We start from the raw sequence: 22,667 nt of genomic DNA, 5'->3' as shown, positions 1-22,667 counted from the left end.
TTATGATATTTCCCAATTCCTTTGTAGTAAGCTGAGTTCCAATTCCTTTGCATTTACTACAGGCCATTGGAATGTGGCTGAAACTGACATATACCACTCCCAGGCTTGATCTCTAAAACCTTTCTTCAATCCTCCATTGTCTTCCTTTCTGGTCTGCTGTAAATTCCTAGCAAATGGTAGACCCATTAGATAAAAGGGTTGTGGTTTCTTGAACGGTGATGGTAGGAATTCCCTCACTAACCTGCATTGAATTGTGGCATGGGTAAGAAATAATCCTGCTGAAATTTTTGAATAAGTGTATTATAACAATATGGTAGATTGTTACTTTAATGACTCTGATGAATCACATTTCCAAGTATTCACATCCTTGTATACTTCCTTCCTACCCTGATATGTTCTTTGGTCATGCACCTTGCTTTGGCCACTGGGAAATAAGCAAAGATTACTTGAGAATGTATTTGTGCAATAGAGTTTACCCTCTCTTGCTGTTGGGCACTCTTCTTCCATCAAGTAAAGAAGTTTCGTTGCAGAAGACATACAGCCCAGCCTTTGGTACCAATGGCTACACATGTGAAAGAGGCCATACTGGAGAGTCGAGCCTCAAACAAGCTGTACATGACTGCAGCTACATAAGTGACCTGAAACAAGCACAGAAGACCCTATTAGCCAAACACAGCCTCCCCCCCCCACAGAATGCATGAGCAAATAAAGTGCTACTCTTTAAGCAATAAGGTGGGGTTCAGTTTGTCCTAGTGCAACAGACAACATACAAAGTTACTTGTTCTGACTAATACATTGGGATAGAGATAAAACTGATCTTAACCAGAAATGACTGGGCTAAGAGAACTGGCTTCAACTGTTATGGTTCCTACATAACTGCCCAAGGAGTGAGGACATGGACAATTTGATATGCTCATAAACAGCTTGTGGCATACCAGCATGCCACAGCACAGTGGTCTGAAATCCACTCCAGGTGACTCTCTTCTTACCCATAAAATTGGCATAATGGAGTGATATACTATTAAAATATGACCAATATGCTTTTATTACTGCTATTACAGATATTTCTTTCTGCCCTTTGCCCCAACCACTCCCATTTTGCCATCTCTCCACCCTTTCTTTCTTGTTCAAGTAGGTCGTTTAGAATCCATAATTTCTAGGAAGGAATATTGTCTTGGCTGGGTTTCAGTCCCCTAGAACTTGGAGGAGGAAGAAGTCATATTCGTTGTTGTTGTTGTTGTTGTTGCAGTATTGGGGTTTGAACCCAGGGCCTCATGCATTCTAGGCAGGCACTCTACCACTGAGCTATATCGCAGCCTAGAAGTCACATTCTAATATGCTGGTGACTCACTAAAAGGAATCTGGATCCCTGCTCTAACAAAACTAAAATCCTGGATGGCTTGGGAAACCATATGAGAACATGCTACTACTATGGTTTGAATACACATATTGAAGTTAAATCTTCATTGTGAGGTATTAAGAGGATGGAAACTTAATCTAACTAGGGTGTTTAGAGGTAGAGCCTTCAGGAGGTGATTTGGATTAAATAAAGTCACCAGAGTAGTAGTTCGATGATTAAATATTAGTGGCTTTATAAGAAGAGAAAGACAAGAAAATGCAAGTGTATTCACTTCCTGCCTCTTGTAATACAATGCCCTGCACTGCCTAGAGACTCTGCCTGCAAGAAGGCTATAACCAGATGCAACCCCTTGACTTTGGACCAAAATCATGAGCAAAAACAAACCTCTTTAATTTATAACTTACCCAATATCAGCTTGTGGTATTGCACTGTTATCAACAGTTTTCCCAAGTGGAGCCTAGAAAGCCAGTACAGGAAAGATTAACGGGATGATGTGTCTAGGAAGGTGGGGCTCCATGTGGTGTAGAGTAACAGAGAATTCCTGGTGTAGGATGGGGTCCCGGAGACATACATAAACCAGACTTTAAGGAGCCTCCCAGCTGGGAATAAGCAACAATTTAGCAGTGCCCCATATTCTATGAAAACCAAGAATCAGAAACCCCTTCTCATACTTCTTGATGCCTTGATACATGGTAGCTCTTCTAGAAATTATAGACAAAGCTAGGCAAGAACTAGGGGACTCCTGAATTATATGAGATTAAGTTAATTACAGAAAAATTAAGTCCTGCCATATCTGAATCTATGGAATGAAATCTGTCCCCTTCCTTACCCAAGGTTTAAGTACTTGTTAAATTACTTCCAGCTCTATCATTTGATACATATATAATGATATACATATCAAAATGAATATTTTGCTATACTCTGCATGTGTTATCTATCTCCATAGCGATCAACTTAAAATATATATTAACAAGTTAGCCACAAGGTGGTACTAGAAAGCTATCTTTTGCTTGCAGTCCTAGGTCTTGAACATCATTGATTTTAAGATATAACTTCTGTGAATTACTGTAATAGCAACAATAATTATAGTAAAAATTGATATGGCAGCAATTGGGTTTATGTAAGGCAATGCTTATTTTTTAAAAATCATAAAAATAGACTCTATGGGAGATGCTATCACTAGTTTGTATTCTTCCTCTTTTTTCTTATCTACTATCATGTCATGTAATATCCCAATCATTGTGCAAAACATCAAGGACTAATACATTCTGATCCAACAATAAATAAACATGGTCTCTTAAGTCTTGGACTTTAAAAATTAAGTGGATATTTTTTATAGAATATTCCTCAAAAATGTCTGGAACACCATTAAGCTATCTCCCCAACACAAAAAGCTCAGTCTCAAAATGTGGTCACAATAGGTTCAGCAAATGCATCCTGTAATTCACTGAGCACTTGTTATCTCATGCTAGGGATGGCTGAAGGAGAAGGAAAATTGTCTCTTCCTCCTGTAAGTCTTTCTAGTTTCCTCCTTTGTTTTCATTTTTAAGAAGATATAGTTTTAAAGAAATGCACAATGAAAGGGGAAGAAGAGGTTTGGAGAAGCTCACAGGAAGAACTTTTTAAGGAACAGGGTGGGTACAATAGCTAAACTATGGAACCAACCTAGGTGTCCTTGAACAGTTGAATGGATAGAGAAAATGTGGTATATAAACAATGGAATTTTACTCAGCCATAAAGAAGAATAAAATTATGCCATTTGCATAATATAATAATTATAAAATTATGGCATTTGCATAATATAGAACTGGAGATGATCGTGCTAAATGAAATAAGCTACTCCCAAAAAAGCCAAAGGCCAAATGTTTTCTTTGATATGCGAATGCAAACCCATAATAAGAGGGGAGGGAGAATAGAAGTTCACTGAATTAGACAAAGGGAAATGAAGGGAAGGGAGAGAGGATGGGAACAGGGAAGACAGTAGAATGAATCGGACATAACTTTCCTATGCTCATATGTGAATACGCCAGTGTGACTCCACATCATATACAACCACAAAAATGAAGAATTATACTCCATGTACGTATAACATCTCAAAATACGCTCTATTGTCATGTATAACTAAATAGAACAAATTTTTAAAAAGAAAAAGGGGTGTATGTAAGTGAAGGAACCATGTCACAACCCTGATAGCCCCTCATAGGGAGCCTATACAGGCAGGTTGAAGGAACTAAGGAAAAAAGTGACATCAGGTGATCAAAGTTGTTCTGGTAGTAGAGGAATTTTACCTTACTGGGAAGTGGAGCCACTGTGTGGATTTGAAGATAGAAGTGATCTAAATGTGTCAGCTGGCAAATGTTCTTGTAGGATTGTAAGAAAACAATGTTTTGAGGATGCCAGGCAACTGTAGGCTGTAAAACTCAGGTTCAGAAATGATAACACTTTAAAAGATCTAACTGTGGTGGTTAAAAAAAGAATCAGATAAGAATCTATAAGAGGATGCAGTAAGTTGGGAGACTGAATGCCCCTTATGAAACTGTTAAAAAGAACTAAGAAGAGAGAGAATCTATTCATGAAGTTCTCTCCTGGGACCCTCTGCAAAGAAGAAAACGTCTAAAACTTACTGAAATCAAAAATGGTTATAACTGTATATTTAATATTTCCATTTTATTAAAGAATCCAGCTTTTAAACGACAAAACTTACCCTTGCAGGTAGTTGAAAAAGTGGTAGATATATTTTTCCATAGCTCAACAATTTATATGCCACAAAATAATGACTTTATTTTCCCCATGGCTTGTAGTACTTTGTAAATATAATATTCTCACTGATATTTTCCTTCAAAATTTTTGTAAGCAGTCAGCCATGGTGTCACACTCCTGTAGTCCCAGAGACTGCAGAGGCTGAAGCAGAAGGATTGAAAGTTCAAGGCTAGCCTGGGCAATTTAGCAAGACCTTGTCTCAAAAAGTTTAAAAGAACTGGAGATGTAGCTCAGTGTTAGAGCATCCCTGGGTTTAATCCAGTGTTTAAAGAAAAAAAAAAAGACTTCATATGCAAAATCTGGGTAATCATTGAATCTGCCTGATGGGTTTATTGTTTTGTTTTTTTACATTATTCATTTTACTCTGGGACATGTTTGAAAATGTTGACAAACTTGTTAAAAAAATCATTAAGAGTTTTCCAGCCCCAATATGTAACAAGTTAGTAACCCTACTTACACATGTGTGATAGATTAAGGGAGACATGTTCCTTCAGGAAATGCAGCCACTTATTTGAATGAATCAAACCTAAGTGCTCAACATCATCCAAAAGCAGTCAACTTCAACAACCTGCTCCAAAAGAAAGACCAGCCTGGCATTCTCTGGGGAAGGAATAATGTTTAGGGATAACCCAATGCCAGATGATTTCCCCAAATTTCTTTCAAGCTAATTTGGTAAATTAACTCATGACTAACATGAAAGGGAAGAGGACTACATGGTTAAAAAAGATTATGTTAGTCAGTCTTGGCTACCATAACAAATACCATAGACTGAATGGCTTACATAATAAATTTATTTTCTACAGTTCTGAAGGTTAAAAAGTCCATCGTCAAAATTCAGCAGATTTTGGGAAGAATCCAGCAGATTTCAGAATTTCAGTTTCTGGGAAGGATTCTTCCTGGCTTGTGGACAGCAACTTACTTGCTGTGTGCTCACATGGCCTTCTCTTGGTGCAAGTTCAAAGAGCTTGCTCTCCAGTCTCCTCTTGAGAGGGCACTAAGGGCACTATCCTGATAACTGCATCTAATCCCAATCTCCTCTCAAGGCCCTGGTCTCCAAATACCATCACATTGGGGTTAGAGAATCAACACATGTATGCAAGGGGGACAAAAACATTCATTCCATAACAAAAACATAAGCGACTTCCAGAGTTAAGTGCTAAAATTCACATGTATGCCAACTGACTCCTCAAATGGTCCCCAATCCCATCTTTCCTTTCCTATAAAGACTCACAGTAGTGGGATCCAAAAAGTGCACCAGATTCGTTCTTCAACCACTTCCTCTCTTCCAACTTATAAGACCTGTTGAATGGACTCTATCAGAAAGCTGTAGATGAGTGCTAAGAATTGGTAGTTTTTCAGGGTCATTTCCCTTTTAATAAGGGAGCCTTAACAAAAACCCTCCAAATTGCAATGAAATAAATGTCTTCTGGTGTTATATCAGTAAATGCTTTAATGCCTGCAAAGTTTGCAAACTTGTGATTCCATCTCATTATACCCAGAATCACACATAGAAGTGGTTATTGCTCTCTTTGAGACTGACCCTTGACAAGAATTAAGTAACATATGAGTAAAGAAGATAGGTGTGCCTTACTGGTAATCCTCCAGTGTAATATGCAAGTAAAACATTAATTAAGGGGAAATAATAATGGAATTTTAGAAATTGAAGGGACCTTTGGAATTCAACTGGATCAGTTTACAAATACTCACACAAAGCATTGTCTGGGTGGATTCCCAAAACTGTATAGTCACTTGAATAGTCCAAACTAGCTTATTTTTCTATTACACTGTTTCACATTATTGTTTCATATTGTTAGACATCAAGATCAGCTTCAGTCTGAATTTGTTTGCAAGGAGGTGGTCTTGCCTCTTCATCAGCAAGACTTTAATTTCTTAGCCCTGACAAGTAATTCTATGTGTTTCATACTATGTTGGACTTCAAAGATTAGTTTGTGGTTTCCTGTTAAAGCAAGGCACACATGTTGAAATGCCAGCTATTACTACCCTACCTTTTCTGCTCATAATTCTCAACTACAGGTAATCTTTGGGTAAGTACAGTCTTCTTGCTTCCTTAATTATCAGTTCATAACTGATATCAGACAGGTCTCTTTGCAGACTCTTCAGAAGGTCTCTGACATTAGAGAGACTTGTGAGGTCAATGGAGAAATGCTATAACTAATAAATATTTCAAACGCACAAATCTATCATCTCTCTTCTTGGTTTTTGTTTTTGCTTGCTATGTTGTTATTGTTATTCTGGCTTGTTAGTTTAGTTTTGTTTTGTTTTTTGTTTTTAAAAGCAAGGTTTCACTATGTTGTCAAGACTGACCTCAAACTCCTGCCTCAGCTTCCCAAGTAACTGGGACTACAGGCCTACACGACCACACCCAGCTTGTTCTGATTGCCCAATGTGACTATGGTAGACATTCCTCTTTATGCTTTTTTCCCACCGTCCCCTGGAGATGTAGGTTATGGTGACATCAGAACTTAGTGGTTAAGAGCAGTGAAGAATATGGAAACAGAGTTGTCCACTGATAACCCCCATGTGGGTTTGATGTTATTAAGAAAGGGGTAATATCAACCCACGGTTAGATTAATAACGGAAGAACATTAAAGCTATTCTGAGACATTTTTTCAAACATGAATCATGGTCAATTTCAAATCCAAAGTGAACCAGAATAGTATCATGAACCTGCGTGATGTCTCACCCAGCCTCAACACTCTGCCATTTTTGATTCATCTGCACCTCCACATACTTCCCACTTTTACATTATTATGATCATTTTAAAGTAAAATGTACATACATTGAAGTGCACAATTTTAGCTCTATAATTTGGAAATGGGTGTACCTATGAAATCCACATCCCTCTCTTTCCTTTTGAGCACATTTAAGTTCTACAAATCAATGGATAAAACAAACTTTTAGCTTTTCTCATTTCAAATCACAAGGCATTGTTGTGGGTGTTCCTCACATTGGGAATGCCTTCCCTTCCTCCCACTTCAACACTGCAAGATCACTCCTTCTTCTCCCACCTTTTTTTTCTGACACTACTTGTCTCTGCACATTTCTGTCGAGCTTCTTAGACTTGAAAATTCAAATAAGATTTCCAGTAATTTCCTCATTGACTCTATCCACCTCTGCTAAAAAGCCTACTCCACTCCTGACCTAGAATCCAGGAGTCTAACACTCTCTCTCTCTCTCTCTCTCTCTCTCTCTCTCTCTCTCTCTCTCCCTCCCTCCCTCCCTCTCTTTGCAGGGCTATCAGGGATTGAATGCAGGGGCACTTAATCACTGAGCCACATCCCCAGCCATTCTTATTTTTTATTTTGAGACAGGATCTCACTAAGTTGCTTAGGGCCTTTCTAAGTTGCTGAGGCTGGCTTTGAGCTTTCAATCTTACTGCCTCAGTCTCCAGCATTGCTGGGATTACAGATATGTGCCACCATGCCTGGCCTAGCTCACTCTTGGCTGCTTTGCCTGCTAGAATAGCTAAATGGAGCAGGTTGGTCATTTTTGGCCCACCCTGGAATAAGAAAGGGAACAAGAGGTACATATAATGCATTCTTCCCTGATCACCACAAGTGGATGTCTAGAAGGTGAAGGAAGTGGGGAGGAAAGAGAGCAATGCCTCAGGTCCTTCCTGACCAAAAGAAAGAAAAGTAGAGCCACTAGGCTAAGAGTGTCAGGGTAATTCTTCTTGCTGTAAGTGTCTTTCTCCTCAAGCAGTAATTATCAACCTGGTACAAAAGATTACACTCTTTTTATATAGTGTCCCCCCAAAAAAATGCAAAAAAAGGTGTGTGAAACAATAGTAAGCTACAAATTATAGGCATTCTAATATTTTCTATTTTCTATTTCTCTAGTTCATTAAAAAAAAATCTGGTCACCATCCAGTAAAATGATTTGGCAACCTCACACTTGGGTTGCAAGCTGCAGTGTGAAAAATCACTGCCCTAAGGATTTGGCATATGATGTTGAAAAGGAGCTCTTCTTTGGAGCTCTTGACCTCACCATTTCATCATTTTTTTTTAATAGGGACCAATCTGATCCCTCTCTGAGTGTAGTCGCTTAATTTAAGTTCATAATACCTAGACTCTTTGCAAGTGATGGTATTTGTCTAGGCATTGTGTAAAGTCAACCAACATTGAACACCTGGCAGATGATTCATAGTCAGCCCAATCCACCATGGCCTTGGTAGAGTTGGCTGAAAAGTCAGTCATTGTGTGAGGTGATAATGATACATAGCCAAGCACACCCTCAGCTCACCCTAAATATTCCCTATGGTATTTTTTAGACACTTTATCTGCAAAAAGAAAAGCAAGCATATATAAGTAATGCTGGATGTGCAAATAAATATTGGGCCCCCTCTTCATTTGAACCTATATACTATATAGCTAATTTCCTACATAAGAAACAAACAAACAAACAAAAAAGCTGGGCATGGTGGCCCATGCCTATAATCCTGGCAGTTGAGGAGGCTGAGACAGGAGGATTGCAAGTTCAAATCCAGCCTCAGCAATTTAGCAAGCCCTAAGAAACTTAGTGAAACCCTGTCTCAAAATAAAACACAAAAAGGACTGGGGATTAGCTCAGGGGTTAAGTGCACCTGAGTTCAATCCTTGGTACCAGATCAATAAATAAATAAATGGAAAACATTTTAAAAGAAAGGATCTGAACCTATAATCCCAGCAATTCAGGAGGCTGAGGCAGGAGGATTCCAAGTTCAAGATCAGCCATAGCAAATTAGTGAGGTTCTAAGCAACTTAACAAAACTGTGTCTCAAAATTTTTAAAAGTTGTAAAAAGTGCTAGGGATGTGGTTCAGTGGTTAAGCACCTCTGGATTTAATCCCTGTTACCAAAAGAAAAAAAAAAAAAAGGGTGGGGGGGAGGTCTGTTACATGTGAATAGAGAAGATAGTTCTGCCTTCCAGGTAATTCTCCAATGTAATAAGTAAAACATTAATTATGAGAAATTAATCATGGAATTTTAGAAAGAGAAGGGAGCTTTGAAATTCAACTGAATCATTTTATAAATGATCAAACCAAGTATCTGATATTCAACAATAAAAATCCTGGAAATATCATGATTCATTTTCATAATAAAAATCATAATATCGGACTCATTCCAGTGATCCAATGTGCTTTATATGCAATTTCACAAAACCCCCATGAAACAAGTGATACCATAATCCCTATTTTGCAGATAGAGAAACTAAACTTCAGAAAGGTTACGTCATTTGTCCAATATCACCCAAAGTGTCATCAGCACAGACAGGATTTGAACTCAAGCTTTCCATTCTGTGTGGACACAAAGATGTACTATTTCATCCTCCTTCAAGAAAATACTTGGTACCCTACATACTAGGAGTGCTGTAAGCAGCAGTAAACTCTTCACAAATTCTCTCAGTCCCAAAGAATCTTGCCAGAGTGGTGTTGTTTGGTTTGGAGGGTTCCATGAAAACCTCCTGTGTCTGTGCAGAAATGTTGAGAGATAAAATGTAGGTGGGACATGGCTGGAGTGGGTGCGTCACTGGGGGGTGTACTATGGAAGGCGTTTTCTTCTCTACGTTCCCCCTGTCCACCATCCCTGCTTCCTAGCTGTGGTAAGCTGAGCAGCTTTCCTCTGCCTTGCCCTTCTGCCATAATGCTCCTCCTCACCTCACGTCCACAATAATGGAGTTGGCTGACCACAGACCAAATTTCTGAAACTATGAACTCAAAATATCAAGTATCCTAGTCACAGTGACATAAAGCTGGCTAATACATAATCATAACCTTCTTGGAGCAACCTATCTGGTGACAGATTGAGGTGGAGGTATAAAAACCCAGTTACAGCAAGACAATTCTGAAAGACCTTATGAGCTCCAGAGTTTCCTATTAGGTCATACAAGTTTGCTATCAGAGCTACATCAAAACTGACTTCTTCCTCTGTCCAGTCCTGCTTCCTTTCCCATGTTTCCCTCAGTTCTCTCCAGGACTCTTTAATAGATATCTTATACACCAAATTCTATTTCCCTTACAACCAAACCTGTAGGAAGGGAAGTCCTCCCAACAGACAGAGCTTCAAGTGATCATCTACTATGTACAGAAAAAAATGTCTCTAAGTTGCATATGATCTTACAGATGACCTGGAAAGCTGGTCAGAAGGAAAGGAATGCTAAAAAGAGGAATATAGGAAAGAAGATGGAGACAAGCAGGATTAAGGGAACGTGTGTGGACATAGGGGAGATATGGAAGTGGACACAAAATGTGGAGACCTTTACCTGCATCTCAAAGTTCACCAAAGAGCATCTACCATAAAAGAGGCAGTTAAAAAATAAACAAAATGATTTGGCCAAATGATGCCAGTCAGCCCCTGTCATCAGCTACCCTAGATCTAGAATAATAGGTTCGTGGTAACAAAAATGAATGTTTTCCATAAATCTAACCCACTTAACAGCCAATATAAGCTGTTGTGATTGCCAAATGTCCAACTTGCTTTTAACAGAGTCTAATGCTTGTACCCCCATGTGTCACCCCTACTTGAAAGGATCAACTGACTATTTACTTAATGGCAAATCGACTCCATTGGATCACTTCCACTCTGAAGGAATTCATAGTAGGGCCAGTGACTCATGCTCACAGGAATAGACACATATTTCTTTTATGGGTTTGCCTTTCCTATCTGCAGGGTTTCAGTCAGTATTACTATCCAAGATTTATAGAGTGTTTTCTCTATTAACATGACATTCCACATAACTTTGTGTCAAATCAGGAAATCCATATTACACTACAGAAAGTGCAGTAGTGAGCTCATGGCCATGGGATCCACTGATATTACATACTACACCTCGAAAAAGCTGCCGAAAAGAGAGACAAGAGCAGCCTCCTGGAGCACAGTTGAAGTGCCATCTTGAAGGTAATACTTTATGAGAGTGGCAAACTATCCCCCAGGACACAGAACATAACTTGAATCAAAGACTTTTATATCATGCTATGTCCGCAGAAGGAAGAGTACCTGGGTCTATGATACCTGGGTCTATGACCACTTTTACTTTTATTTCTCTTGACTCACTTTGGGAATTTGTGCCTCCAGTCCCCAAAACTCTGGCCTCTGATGTCAAAAGGAAAACACCCAGAGGTCCAAAAGTGATACACCCAGAGTTCCCTTGAACTTTAAGCTTTAGATACTGCCTAGGAACTTTGGAATGATTTTGTTTGGAGGTCCGTAGGTGTTGGGGCAAGCCCCTAAATGGTTGTAGTTAGACTCCCTCACCAGGACTTCTGGCAGGTTGTTATGTTTTTAGTGTGTCACCAGAGCTGGGAACTAGTTTTGTTATGGTTAGTCAAGGCCAGAAACACTCTGATTTAGCACATATACTCAAGGTCATAAAAATTAACTTGTGAGCATGTGCTGCCTTATGTAACCTGTTGGCAGTGTGCCTTTTTTGTTTGACCTACATATAAAGAGGGTCCTTGGAAAAGACTCAGGGCAAAATGGGCTAATGGGGACAAAAATGAGGGCAAAATGAGAGCTAAAATGGAATCGACTGGGTACTGAAGCTGGAGTCTGGAGGTTGGAGGCTGTGGCCACCACTTAATAAAGCATGTCTACTATCTTAATTTTGTATTTTACATCTTTTTCCACCAAACCTCAAATCTATTTCCTGTCTCTGAGCCCCTGCAGAACAGGAGGCAAGAAGAGTTATCATCTTGGCTGGGTAATTAACTCCAATAATTAAGAGGAGGCAACACTACAGTTATACAGTAGGGGCAAAGAGAACATAGCATCTAGGTGATTGATTTGGGTACCTCTTGGTAATTCTTTTTCCAGTTGTAATAATAAAAGAACAAGTGCACCAATATCATCCTCATCAGAGATAACCATCTGGGTCGTGTCACCTGCTAAGCAACCTACATTGGTTGTGAGAATGAAGGAAGTCTAGACTTGTTAGTGGAGGAGGGAGACAATGAACATCAGTAGGGATCCCAAGACTTGTAGCAATCATCATTTTTCCACTAAACCTCCTCTTCTAAAATTGCTTCAGAAGGGCTGGGAGTGCCACTCAATGGTAGAGCATATGCTGGGTTCAATCCCCAGCACCAAAAAAGAAAAAAAAAAATCTGCAGAAATAGATCCATCAGAATCCAGTTCCCCAATCATATGTGAAGTGACATATATGAAGTGATCCAAATGACTGCAATTAAGATAATAATGCACCATCCGTTTCTCCTTTCAAGAAAGAACGTGTTTCCTCAGCTGCTAAGACATCCATGAGAAGGTAATCTTTAGGTGTCAGTCTATTGACTCTGCCACAGAGAGACACCCTGCCCAGGGTCACAACCTTCCTGGATTGTGGATACAGCATATTGGGGATCTACATCCGATGACCAATTGAGGGAGTGATATAAAGGCCTAGCCATTTCATTTCAATAAAGAACTATCTGATGTGTTAGATAAAATAATGTCCCCTCCAAAGATATTCACATCCTAATCTCTGAAACCTATAAATATTCTGTTATATGACAAGGGTGGATTAAGGTTGCAAATAAAATTAGGATCACTAACAGCTGCGTTTAAAATAAGATTATTCTAGATGGTCTGTGTGGTCCTTATAGAATCACAACGGTCCTTTAAAGCTTAAGAGGGAGGCAGAAAAGTGAACCAAATCAGAGAGAGATTTGATAATGCTCTTCAGCTGACCATGAAGGTGACAGAAGGATGCAGGTAGCCTCCAGTAACTGGAAAAGGCAAGGAAATAATTCTCTGCTACAACTCCCAGAAAGTATCTGGTCCTGCCAACACTGATTTTAGCTCAGTGAGACTCATTTAAGAATTATGACCTCCAGAACTCTAAGATAATACATTTGTATCATTTTAAGAGAATAAATTTGCATTGTGAAGCTAGAAATAGGAAAGTAATACAGACCATTTTAGAAATATATGAGGTCAGACAAGGCTGCTCTCAGGTTCTCAGGCCTGCATCACAGCATGGCTTCTCTGCATCCTATACCTTTCTCTCTCTCTCTCTCTCTCTCTCTCTCTCTCTCTCTCTCTCTCTCTCTCTCTCTCTCTCTCTCTCTCTCTCTCTCTCTCTTCTCCTTTGTACCAGGGATTTAAACACTGAGCCACATCCCCACCCCACCCCCTTTTTTTTTTTTTTTTTTTTTTGCTGTACTGGGGATTGAACCCAGGGCCTCTTGCTTGTGAGGCAAGCACTCTACCAGCTGAGCCATATCCCCAGCCCCCCCACCCCTTTTTATTTATTTATTTATTTTTTCAGACAGACTCGCTAAGCTGCTTAGGACCTTGCTGAGGCTGGCTTTGAACTTGTAATAATCTTGCCTCATCCTCCACTTCATTGGACTAAGATAAAGTTTTAAACATGATTACTGATTTGTGATGAAGACTCAATAAAAATTGATCAACCTTCCTCAACTCTACCTCACTATTTTCTCTCTGGAATTTGCAGCCTCATTTAATAATAAATAGTTGATATTCTGGAGCAAGTAGAGGGGAGAGAATTCGTAAATGCTATGATTCTTCTTTCAAAATGTCTTCTTCAAGCTAAGAGCTCTGAAAGATCTGTGTGATTAGGAGGGTTAAAGAAGTCTTTTTTTCTTTCTTTCTTTCTTTCTTTCTTTCTTTCTTTTAATTTAGAGACAGGGTCTTACTGAGTTGCTTAGGGTCTCACTATATTGCTGAGGCTGGCTTTGCACTCACAATCCTCCTCCATCGCCCCTAACTGCTGGGATTACAGGTGTGCGCCACCAGGCTCGGCTGAAAGAAGTCTTTTTGAAGGGTGTGGGAATTTAGCAGAGCTCATAAAAACATCCTAGAGAGAAGGGGGGCTCCCCACTCCAACTCTTGCATATAGTATTAGCTCAGGTAAGTGGAATTTGAAAGGGCAAACCCCAGATAAACAAGTGTGCAAGTGCTGCAGTTGATTTATTTATTTTAACTGGTGACTTTAGACGTAATATGCACAGAGCATTTTGAAATGTACTACATAAATATGAAGGGTAATTATAACCAAGAGGAATCTGAGAGGGAAAAAAAAACTAGATAAAGACAAAGAGTTTGAGCTGTGTGCTCATCTCAGATAGATACATAAAACCTTTGAAATTGTGACATAACCAGTACTGTTAGATTTATGATCTTGGCTATTGCTCTCATTCCAAGCTCCTACCTTATTTTTATCATTTTTACATTCATATGGCATCTCTATTTGCAATGTCTTACAAATATTACCCACTCCAATAACCTTTTCAGCTGAAATTTTACATGCTTCATATCAACCCAAAGGCAGATTCTTTTCTGAAAAGTTGAACCTATCTGTTCAGCCATTTCTGAGTTACCCAAGCATGACACAATGTTGTCCAGGAAATATGTCAAATTCCACTTTTGGTGTGTTCAGATTCAATTCAAAAGAGTTGTAAATTTCTTTTTTTTTTCCCAAATAGTTTAAATTTAAACCTTCATATCTATTATACATGTTTTCTAAAAAGAAGTAAGTTCTTTGCTTTGAAATATCATTAGTTGAGGTTTACCTTCCACTTTCTATTTATATGGGATGTGGTCATAGAAAGATCCACTCAAATCCTGGAAAGTTCTTTGGGTTCCAGGCCCTTCATACATGTTGTATGTAGATAAATGCCTGAATGGCTGACTGATTTTTTTTTTCTTATCCTTCACCATTAATTCTATAGGCAGATTTGAGGGTGACAATTCCTGTCTGACTATGTTGTCAGAAAGTAATAATTCTTATTTCATGAAAACTAGAAAAGTAAAGATTTTAAAATTTATACTGTACTAATGTAGGCTTTGGTCCTTGACCTATTGTTGATAAAAATATTTGTAACACTGGTAGCATCTTTCAAGCAAATATTTTGGGGTGTATTTATGAAATTTTTCTAAGGTGATAGTCTATTCATTGTATGATTATTAGTGCCCTGAAATACTTGAAATTCTGGGAACTTAGAGAATTTACAAGAACAAAATTAGTCATGGATAAATGAGGTGGAACAGGGGTGAAAGAGGGCAGAGACTCCTTCCTTCTGACCTTGGACTTGTTTCATTTATGTCCTGCTGCACAAACAAACTTCAAGACTTAAAGGCTTTAAAACAGCAAAAATCCTTTTTCAGTTATCATCACAGCTCTGGAGGGTTGGCTGGGTTCAGCTAGACTGCTTTTGCTCAGAATGTCTCATGTGGTTGCAGCATGTTGGATTAGCATCATCATCATCATGTCTGGCAACAGATCTGGGAAGGATCAAACATCTGTGGGTTGAAACAACTGGTGCTATTTGGGTATCTCTTCTGTCTTCACATGATCTCTGCATGGTTTCTCCAACATGGAAGCTTTAAGGTAGTCAAACTTCTTTCAAGGCAACTCAGAGTTTCAAAGATTCATGTCCAAGAAAGGGAGCCAGGTGGAGTATGTTGCCTTATCCAATTTAGCCTCAGAAGCAGTCAGGAAGTCCCAGCCAGGTTCAGGGGGAGACAACAGACTCCACCTCTTGATGAGAAGTACATGGAAGAATTTGTGGACATGTTTTTAAAGCACCACAGGACTTCCTAGACCTCTGGCAGAAAGCCTGGAACAGAATGAATCATTCACTAAAGCACAAATTGGTTCATTGTGGTTCCCTTTCTGTTATGGTGGAAGGGTAGTGTAGTTTTTAAGGGCTCCTGTCTGAAGTTAGATTGCCTGGACTTGCCTCTTCCCTGCAGCTTATTGGGCCTGGAAACTTGAGCAAGCCTCAGGCCTCAGTTTTCTACCTGCAAATTGGAGATAATGATAACTATATATTGAGCACCTAGTGTCAGGCATTGTCTTTCCTTTTCCCCTTAAAATAACCCACTAACTCCTAAGCCATAGAGTTGATAATAAGAGGCAGCTTCTACGTCTGCAGTGTGGATCAAATGAGACCATCAGTTTTGTTCATTCTTGATAGATTAAAGCTGTTGGAGTAACTTCTAGTGATGCCTTACCAGGTGAGTGAGACGTTTCTATAAATGAACCCAACATGCACAATGCCGCTTGAGAAGGCAGATTGAACCCATTGCAGACCAGAAGACAAGTCAGGGCTGAGAGGATCAGATTTCTTGACAGGTGTCAAAAACTCATAAAACTGGCAGACATTCCTGGGTCTCATGGATCTATGGATACAGAACTAAGCACAGTCCTGGAGAAAGGGATCACACACACAGTTCTGAGTTTGCAAAATAGCAATATTTATTTTCCGGGAGAAGAAACCTTTTACTTGGGGTAGTTGTGCAGAACACCAGCCCTCTGCCCAAAGCGTCCCCAAGTGTCAGGTGGCCGGCGTCGTAGCTAGATGCACCGTGCTGACACCCTTCCTGCGGGCATCCTGTGTGTTCTGCCTCCCGCGTCCCCGTCTCCACCGTGGGCTCCCTAATTTCATGAGCCACTCTCTCCACCTCCCTCTCTCTTAAGGTGCCTACTGGGGCGATTCCGGAGCGCCCATGTTCCCAGCCCGGGCAAAACCCGGAGAAGTGGAATTCCTCGCCCGGAGCGCTCGGGCGACCACTGGGCATGCTCCGTTGTCAGGCAGGTTCGGGTCTGCGAGCAGCTTTTGCGCTTCACAGATTCCTACTGCCGCCGCGCGTCCTCCTCCCGAGCAGCAAGCGGGCGCATGATGGCGGCGGCTGCAGCGGCTGAGGGGAGCGCCAGCGGCGGCGGCAGCAGCGGCGGCGGCGGCAGCAGCAGCAGCGACACGTCCAGCACCGGCGAGGAGGAGCGAATGCGGCGCCTCTTCCAGACGTGCGACGGGGACGGGGACGGCTACATCAGCAGGTACGCGGGGAGGTATGAGAAACTGGCTGGGTCGAGACCAGACACTCCGCGCTGCCCTTGACCCCTCCTGTGCCCCAACTTCCAGCAAGTTGCTCAGAAGCTCCCGGGGAAAGTTGACAGCGACTCTGGGAGCGGGTCGCCGACTTGGCCACCGAGGGCTACCGGCTGCCTGGTTCGCTTTCTGGAGGTGCCAGTTGGTCCAACTTTTCCCAGTCTCGTCTTTGTCTAGGCATCTCTTTTTGAGATGCGAGCCTTTGCCGGGGTCTCCGAGCGCTCCTCAGGGTTGGGAAACGAGTTCTGGTCGCTTATCCCAAGTAGGAGGTGCTGTCCTGCAGTCTCGGGCTTCTGGGTGTCAAGATGCTGTGGCACTGGGGAGCTTGGTGTACAAGCCCGGGGCTGCACTGGGAGAGAGATGCACTTTCAGTGACAGAGACGGACATGGAAACAATCTGTGAAGAACTTTCATGCGCCACAAAGTCCCTGAATTCCAAACTGAAGAGTCCGAAGAATTGATTTAAACACACTGGTCTGGGAGAGGGTGGGGTAGGAAGCGCTCAGGAGCATATTGAAGGTTTAGAGGTGAGTTTGCCCGGCTCTGCGCGCTGTCCAGGTGAGCCTCGCCAGGTGTCTGGTTGTCTGCGCTTCTGCTTACCGGTGCGGTGTTTCTTCCAGATCCTCTACACCCCTACAGAGGCAGTGTTGCGGCTTCTTGTCGCCCGACTTGGCCAAATGATTACTTCTGCCCAAATTTGTATGACTTACAGAAATGTATACTGAAGAAGGTAATCTCAGTGTTTTACGTTATATTTCTGAGAAAGGGTGACACCCGACGCTGAAACCAGTACGCGCTGAAATTTGAATTGATTTGAATTGCTTTCAATGAAGAAGGCTGTCTAAGTCGTGCATTTCGTGTTTCTTCAGCCTTTGTCTAGTTGATGCTAAAGATTCCGGGTTCTGAAAATCCAAAGCTGCCTCCTTGCCAATTGCCCTTGCCTACCTAAACAAACAAACGGGGGAGGGTTCCCATAATTTTTTTTAAAAAGCTCTCTGAAATAGGTAATTTAACATGTAAGAATTTAACCATTACACAAATAATCATTTATCTGAGATGACAATTATCATTCTTGGGTGAATTTTATTATTTTTCTAAAGTCGTACTGATAAACTAAAATCACTAGAATTTTTAAAGTGGTAATTCTGTTCTGAAATGAAAACAATATGTAATGCTGACTGACCCTGCATAGATTTTTATTTGGAAGTCTTTCACTTTTTTTGGTTCTTGAATTTAAAAGAAAAATGCATTATCCAATTTATTTTTATGTGTGTGTTGTTTTCCTACTTGAAAGGTCATTATTTCATTGAGAAATATTAGAACAGAGAATTTTATGGAGTAATGCTAATCTGAAATGAAAATATCAGCTTAATCCTGATTGACCCCATCTGGATTTTTATCTGGAAATCTTTCCTAACTTACATGTTGGGGTTTAAAAAATAAATTATATAGACCAGGCTTAGTAGTGCACACCAGTAATCCCAGGGCTTTGGGAGGCTGAGGCAGGAGGATGGCAAATTCAAGGCCAATCTGAACAATATAGTGAAAACCTGTCTCAAAATAAAAAATAAGAGGACTGGGGATGTAACTCAGTGATAAAGTGCCCCTGGGTTCAATCCCTAGTACCAAACAAACAAACAAAAAGGATAAATTATATATTTTTTTCTGTGATTTTTCTACTTAAAGGCCATCATCTCATTTTGATCTCATTGATAATACTAAACAATCTGCATTCAAATTTGCATACAAAATAATTTGATTTCACACCAGGTTAGAGTAAGTAGGAGAAATTGACAGCATTCTGTCCTTCCCTTCCTCTAATTTGGCTTATTAATATGTTGCTTTGTCTGAACTACATCTTCTGTTTATATGCTTATATTGTTTTCAGTGATGGTTTAGTCTTCCCTGGAGGGTAATGAATTCTGAAAGCAAACTTTGAAGACTTTTTTGGAGGGTGAGGTATTTGTATGTATGAGGATGGGGATAAAGAAGAGATTTTTGAGTTAAAAGAGAAATGTGGAGTGGGCAAAAGTAGAAAGAGCTATTAGCATTCCTTGGGTCACATCATTTTAATGTGTCTGCTTGAAAGATGAAAGGTACGTCTAGTAATGGACACTAAACAATAACTTTAACAGTGGATGGAGTCACCCTGGAGATTATTCTGTGTGCCAAATTTCCCCATAAGAGGAGATTAGGCTTCGCAATCCTAAGGAGGCACTAAGGCGTTTGTCAGGAAGTGTGTTTACAGAGCAAGCATAGTTTTACCTGGAATATATGTTTACTGAGTATGGCTTGGGGAATGGGGGTGTTAAATGACTCCTTATCTGAGACTACTCCTCTGAGCTACCTCTGTTTAATGACCTTTACGTACTACTCTGTAGTGGTTTCTAGGACTTGGAGTACCGTGGATATTCTTTCTTTGTGGGGGTCAGGGGGAAGGTATGGGGATTAAATCCAGTGGCCCTCTAGCACTGGGTTATATCCCCAGTCCTTTTTATTTTTATTTTGAGACATTATTTCCCTAAGTTGCAGAGGCTAGCTTCAAACTTGAGATTCTCCTGCCTTAGCCTCCTAAATAGCTGGGATTACAAGCCTGTGCCACCATGCCCAAATGAATAATATTTCATTATAAGGATAGAAGACATCTTGTTCATTTACTCATCAAATATTGAACATTTGGGTTGTTTACATCTTTTGGCTATTGTGAACAACACTACTATGCTACGTGTGTGTACTTATAGAAACCTAATCATAGTCAAAAAGGGTCAGCATTGTTACCAAGCAGAAATCTGGAGGAGAGCTTTCCAGGACTGGGCAGCAGCTCTGCACCATATCAGTGCCCGGCTTCCTTCTACCTTTCTCCAGCTCCATTCTTCATATAAAACACTCATCACAGTTATTTCAAGTCAAAGATGATCACTCTATCTCCAGCCTCATCCCCACATTCTAGGAGAGAACATGTAGGAAAAAGTAGGAAATTGAAACATGTAGTGCCTTTATCATTAAAGCAGAGCTTCCCCCAAATCCCTTACTGTTCAAACTATAGCACCTAACCATATCTACTTGCAGTAGAGTCTGAGGAAGCATGTACTTCAGCTAGGCACATTGCCTCTCAGCAAAATCTGAGTTGTTACCATGAGCAGGGAATAGGTGTTGCATGGGCAAGTAGCCATCAGTACCTATAATAAAGACCCTTCAATAATCTGCATTCCACTGTACTGGCTCTGGTCGGTCCTCTGCTTCACCATTCATCTAAATAGGAGTGAGCTGGAAATCTTATGTCCCGAGGAAGGAAAAATGAAGAGAGACTGAGACAAAGAGGGAAATGTCTGAGAGGTAAAAGGGGGAACTTCCTGCTTCAATATTCTCTTGGCTCAATCATCCCCATCAGGCTCACAGAAAAGGCATAAGGTTACAAATCAATAAACAAAAGAAATTAATTTCACACAGGGAAAAATGCATATGAGAAATTAAAAGCATTCTGTCCTTCCCTTCCTGTAATTGACCTATTAATGTTCCTTTATCTGAACTACATTTGCTGGAGATCCTTGGGAATTGCTGCTTCTGTTAAGGGACTTCTAGCCTGTGAAAGGAACCCAGGATCATCCCCAATGGACATTTTTAAGAGGAAGCACAAAACCACCTTGAAGTGACCCTGAACTGTAACTGGGACAGGACAGGGTTTAGATCGTACACTGGGAGCATAGTAGGCTCTTCCAGTGCATTTTATTAAACTTATAATGACTTATTCTATATTTCACAGAGTTGAATTTTTTGGACTCTGCACTGTTGGAGGTTACTCTTTCTTGAAATTATTTTCTCTTTGGAGTTTTAAAGTTTTTTGACTTTTCACTTCAATGTATGAAACTGCTTATTTTGAACTTACCTTCGGCAAATAAACTAACATTTACATTTTAATCTACTCTTCAAGTCTCAGCTCAACCATTGGTACCTTCAAGAGAACTATGGAACCCAAATCCCTTATTCTTTAACTCTCATTTCCCTATACTTCCCATTTCCCCCAAGCTTAGGAAGTCACTAATCTTCTCTCTGTCTCTATGAATTTATTCTGGAAATTTCATATAAATGGACTCATTAATGTATGTTTTTGTGACTTGCTTCTTTTACTTAATATAGTGTTTGCAAGTGTCATCCATGGTTTAGCTTATATCAGTACTTCATTCCTTTCTGAGACTGAATAATATTTCATTGTAAGCAAATAAACATCTTGCTTATTGATTGAGCAAATGTTGAACATTCAGGTTATTTACATATTTTGGCTATTATGAATAATGCTGCTATGAACAGTCACATACACATTTTTGTGTGAACATATATTTTTAGTTCTGTTGGGTCTGTATCCAGGAGTGGAATTGCTATTCTGTTTGGCAATAGCAATTCTATTTTTAAGTTTTTGAGAAACTTCTAGATTGTTTTTCAAAGTAACTGCATCATTTCACCTCCTACAAGTAGCATATAAATGTTCTTAATTCTCCACAACCTTACCAATACTTGTTACTACCTGACTTTTTGATTATGGCCATCCTACTTGGTTTAAAGTATAGTTTTGACTTTCATTTAGTTGCTAATGATGTTGAACATCATATCATGTGCTTACTGGCCATTTGTATATATTCTTTGAAAATATGTCTATTCAGTTCCTTAGTCCATTTTTAAATTGGGTTATTCGTCTTTTTATTGTTGAGTTATAGTGGTTGCAAAAATTAATGAGCTCATCTTGAAATTCATGACTACTCAAGGGACCCAAAGTAGAAAAAACAATCTTGAAAAAGAGGAACAAAGTTGCAATATGCACACTTCCCAATTTTAAAACATACTCTAGAACAACAGTAATCAAGGTAGTGTTTGGACAGAAGAAAGAAAGAAAACTATAGGTCCATATCCTTGATGAACATAGACATGAAGATCTTCAACTAAATACTAACAAATCAAATCCAACAGCTTAGTGAAAAAAATTATTCACCAGGATCAAGTGGGATTCATCTTAGGGATGCAAGGATGAATAAATAATAAATAGATGAATGAATGTGATACACCAGAACAAGAAAGTGAAGGACGAAAAACATGGTTATCTCAATTAATGCAGAAGAGTAATTTGATAAAATTCAACATCCTTTTATGAGAAAAATACAGAACAAATTAGACATATAAGGCGTGTACCTCAACATAATGAAGACCTTTATAATAAGCCAACAGTTAACATATTATAATGTTATTATCTAGCATGTTATAAAATTTTACTATTACAACATTTAAAATAAATTGGGAAAAGCTGAATGCTCTCTCTTAGATCTGGCACAAGAGAAAAATGCCACTGACACCATTTCTATTCCACATGTTGAAAATTCTGGCCAAAGAAATTATACAAGAGAAAGAAATAAAGGGCATCCAAATTATAAAAGAAGAAATCAAATTACCCCTATTTGCAGACGACATGATCTTCTAGATAGGAAACCCCCAAAACACCACCAAAGAACTAATAAATGAATTCAGCAAATGTGCAGGACACAAATCAACATACAAAAATCAGTACTATTGTGATATGCCTTAGCATATTATCTGAAATAGAAATCAAGAAAGCAATCCCATTTACAATAGCAAAAACAAAACAAACCAAAAAAATAACCAACAGCCACCACCAACAACAACAAAAAACCTAAGTGAAATACCTAATAAT

The 22,667-nt window shown here is 39.7% G+C and overlaps 1 protein-coding gene across 1 annotated transcript in view; it reads left to right on the top strand.

Moving 5' to 3' along the window:
• Positions 1 to 16,588: 16,588 nt before the first annotated feature.
• Positions 16,589 to 22,667, top strand: part of MCC (MCC regulator of WNT signaling pathway) — a 511,343-nt gene continuing 505,264 nt past the window's right edge. The window contains exon 1 of the mRNA XM_079143883.1: positions 16,589 to 16,917. Coding sequence (XP_079000009.1) covers positions 16,757 to 16,917 — 161 coding nt within the window. The 5' untranslated portion in view covers positions 16,589 to 16,756. The remainder of the gene's footprint in view (positions 16,918 to 22,667) is intronic.

This window comes from Sciurus vulgaris (genome assembly GCF_902686455.1).
Source record: "Sciurus vulgaris genome assembly, chromosome: 6".
NCBI lineage: Eukaryota > Metazoa > Chordata > Mammalia > Rodentia > Sciuridae > Sciurus > Sciurus vulgaris.
Note: the sequence above shows the minus strand (reverse complement) of the source record. Positions and strands in the feature narration are given on the sequence as shown.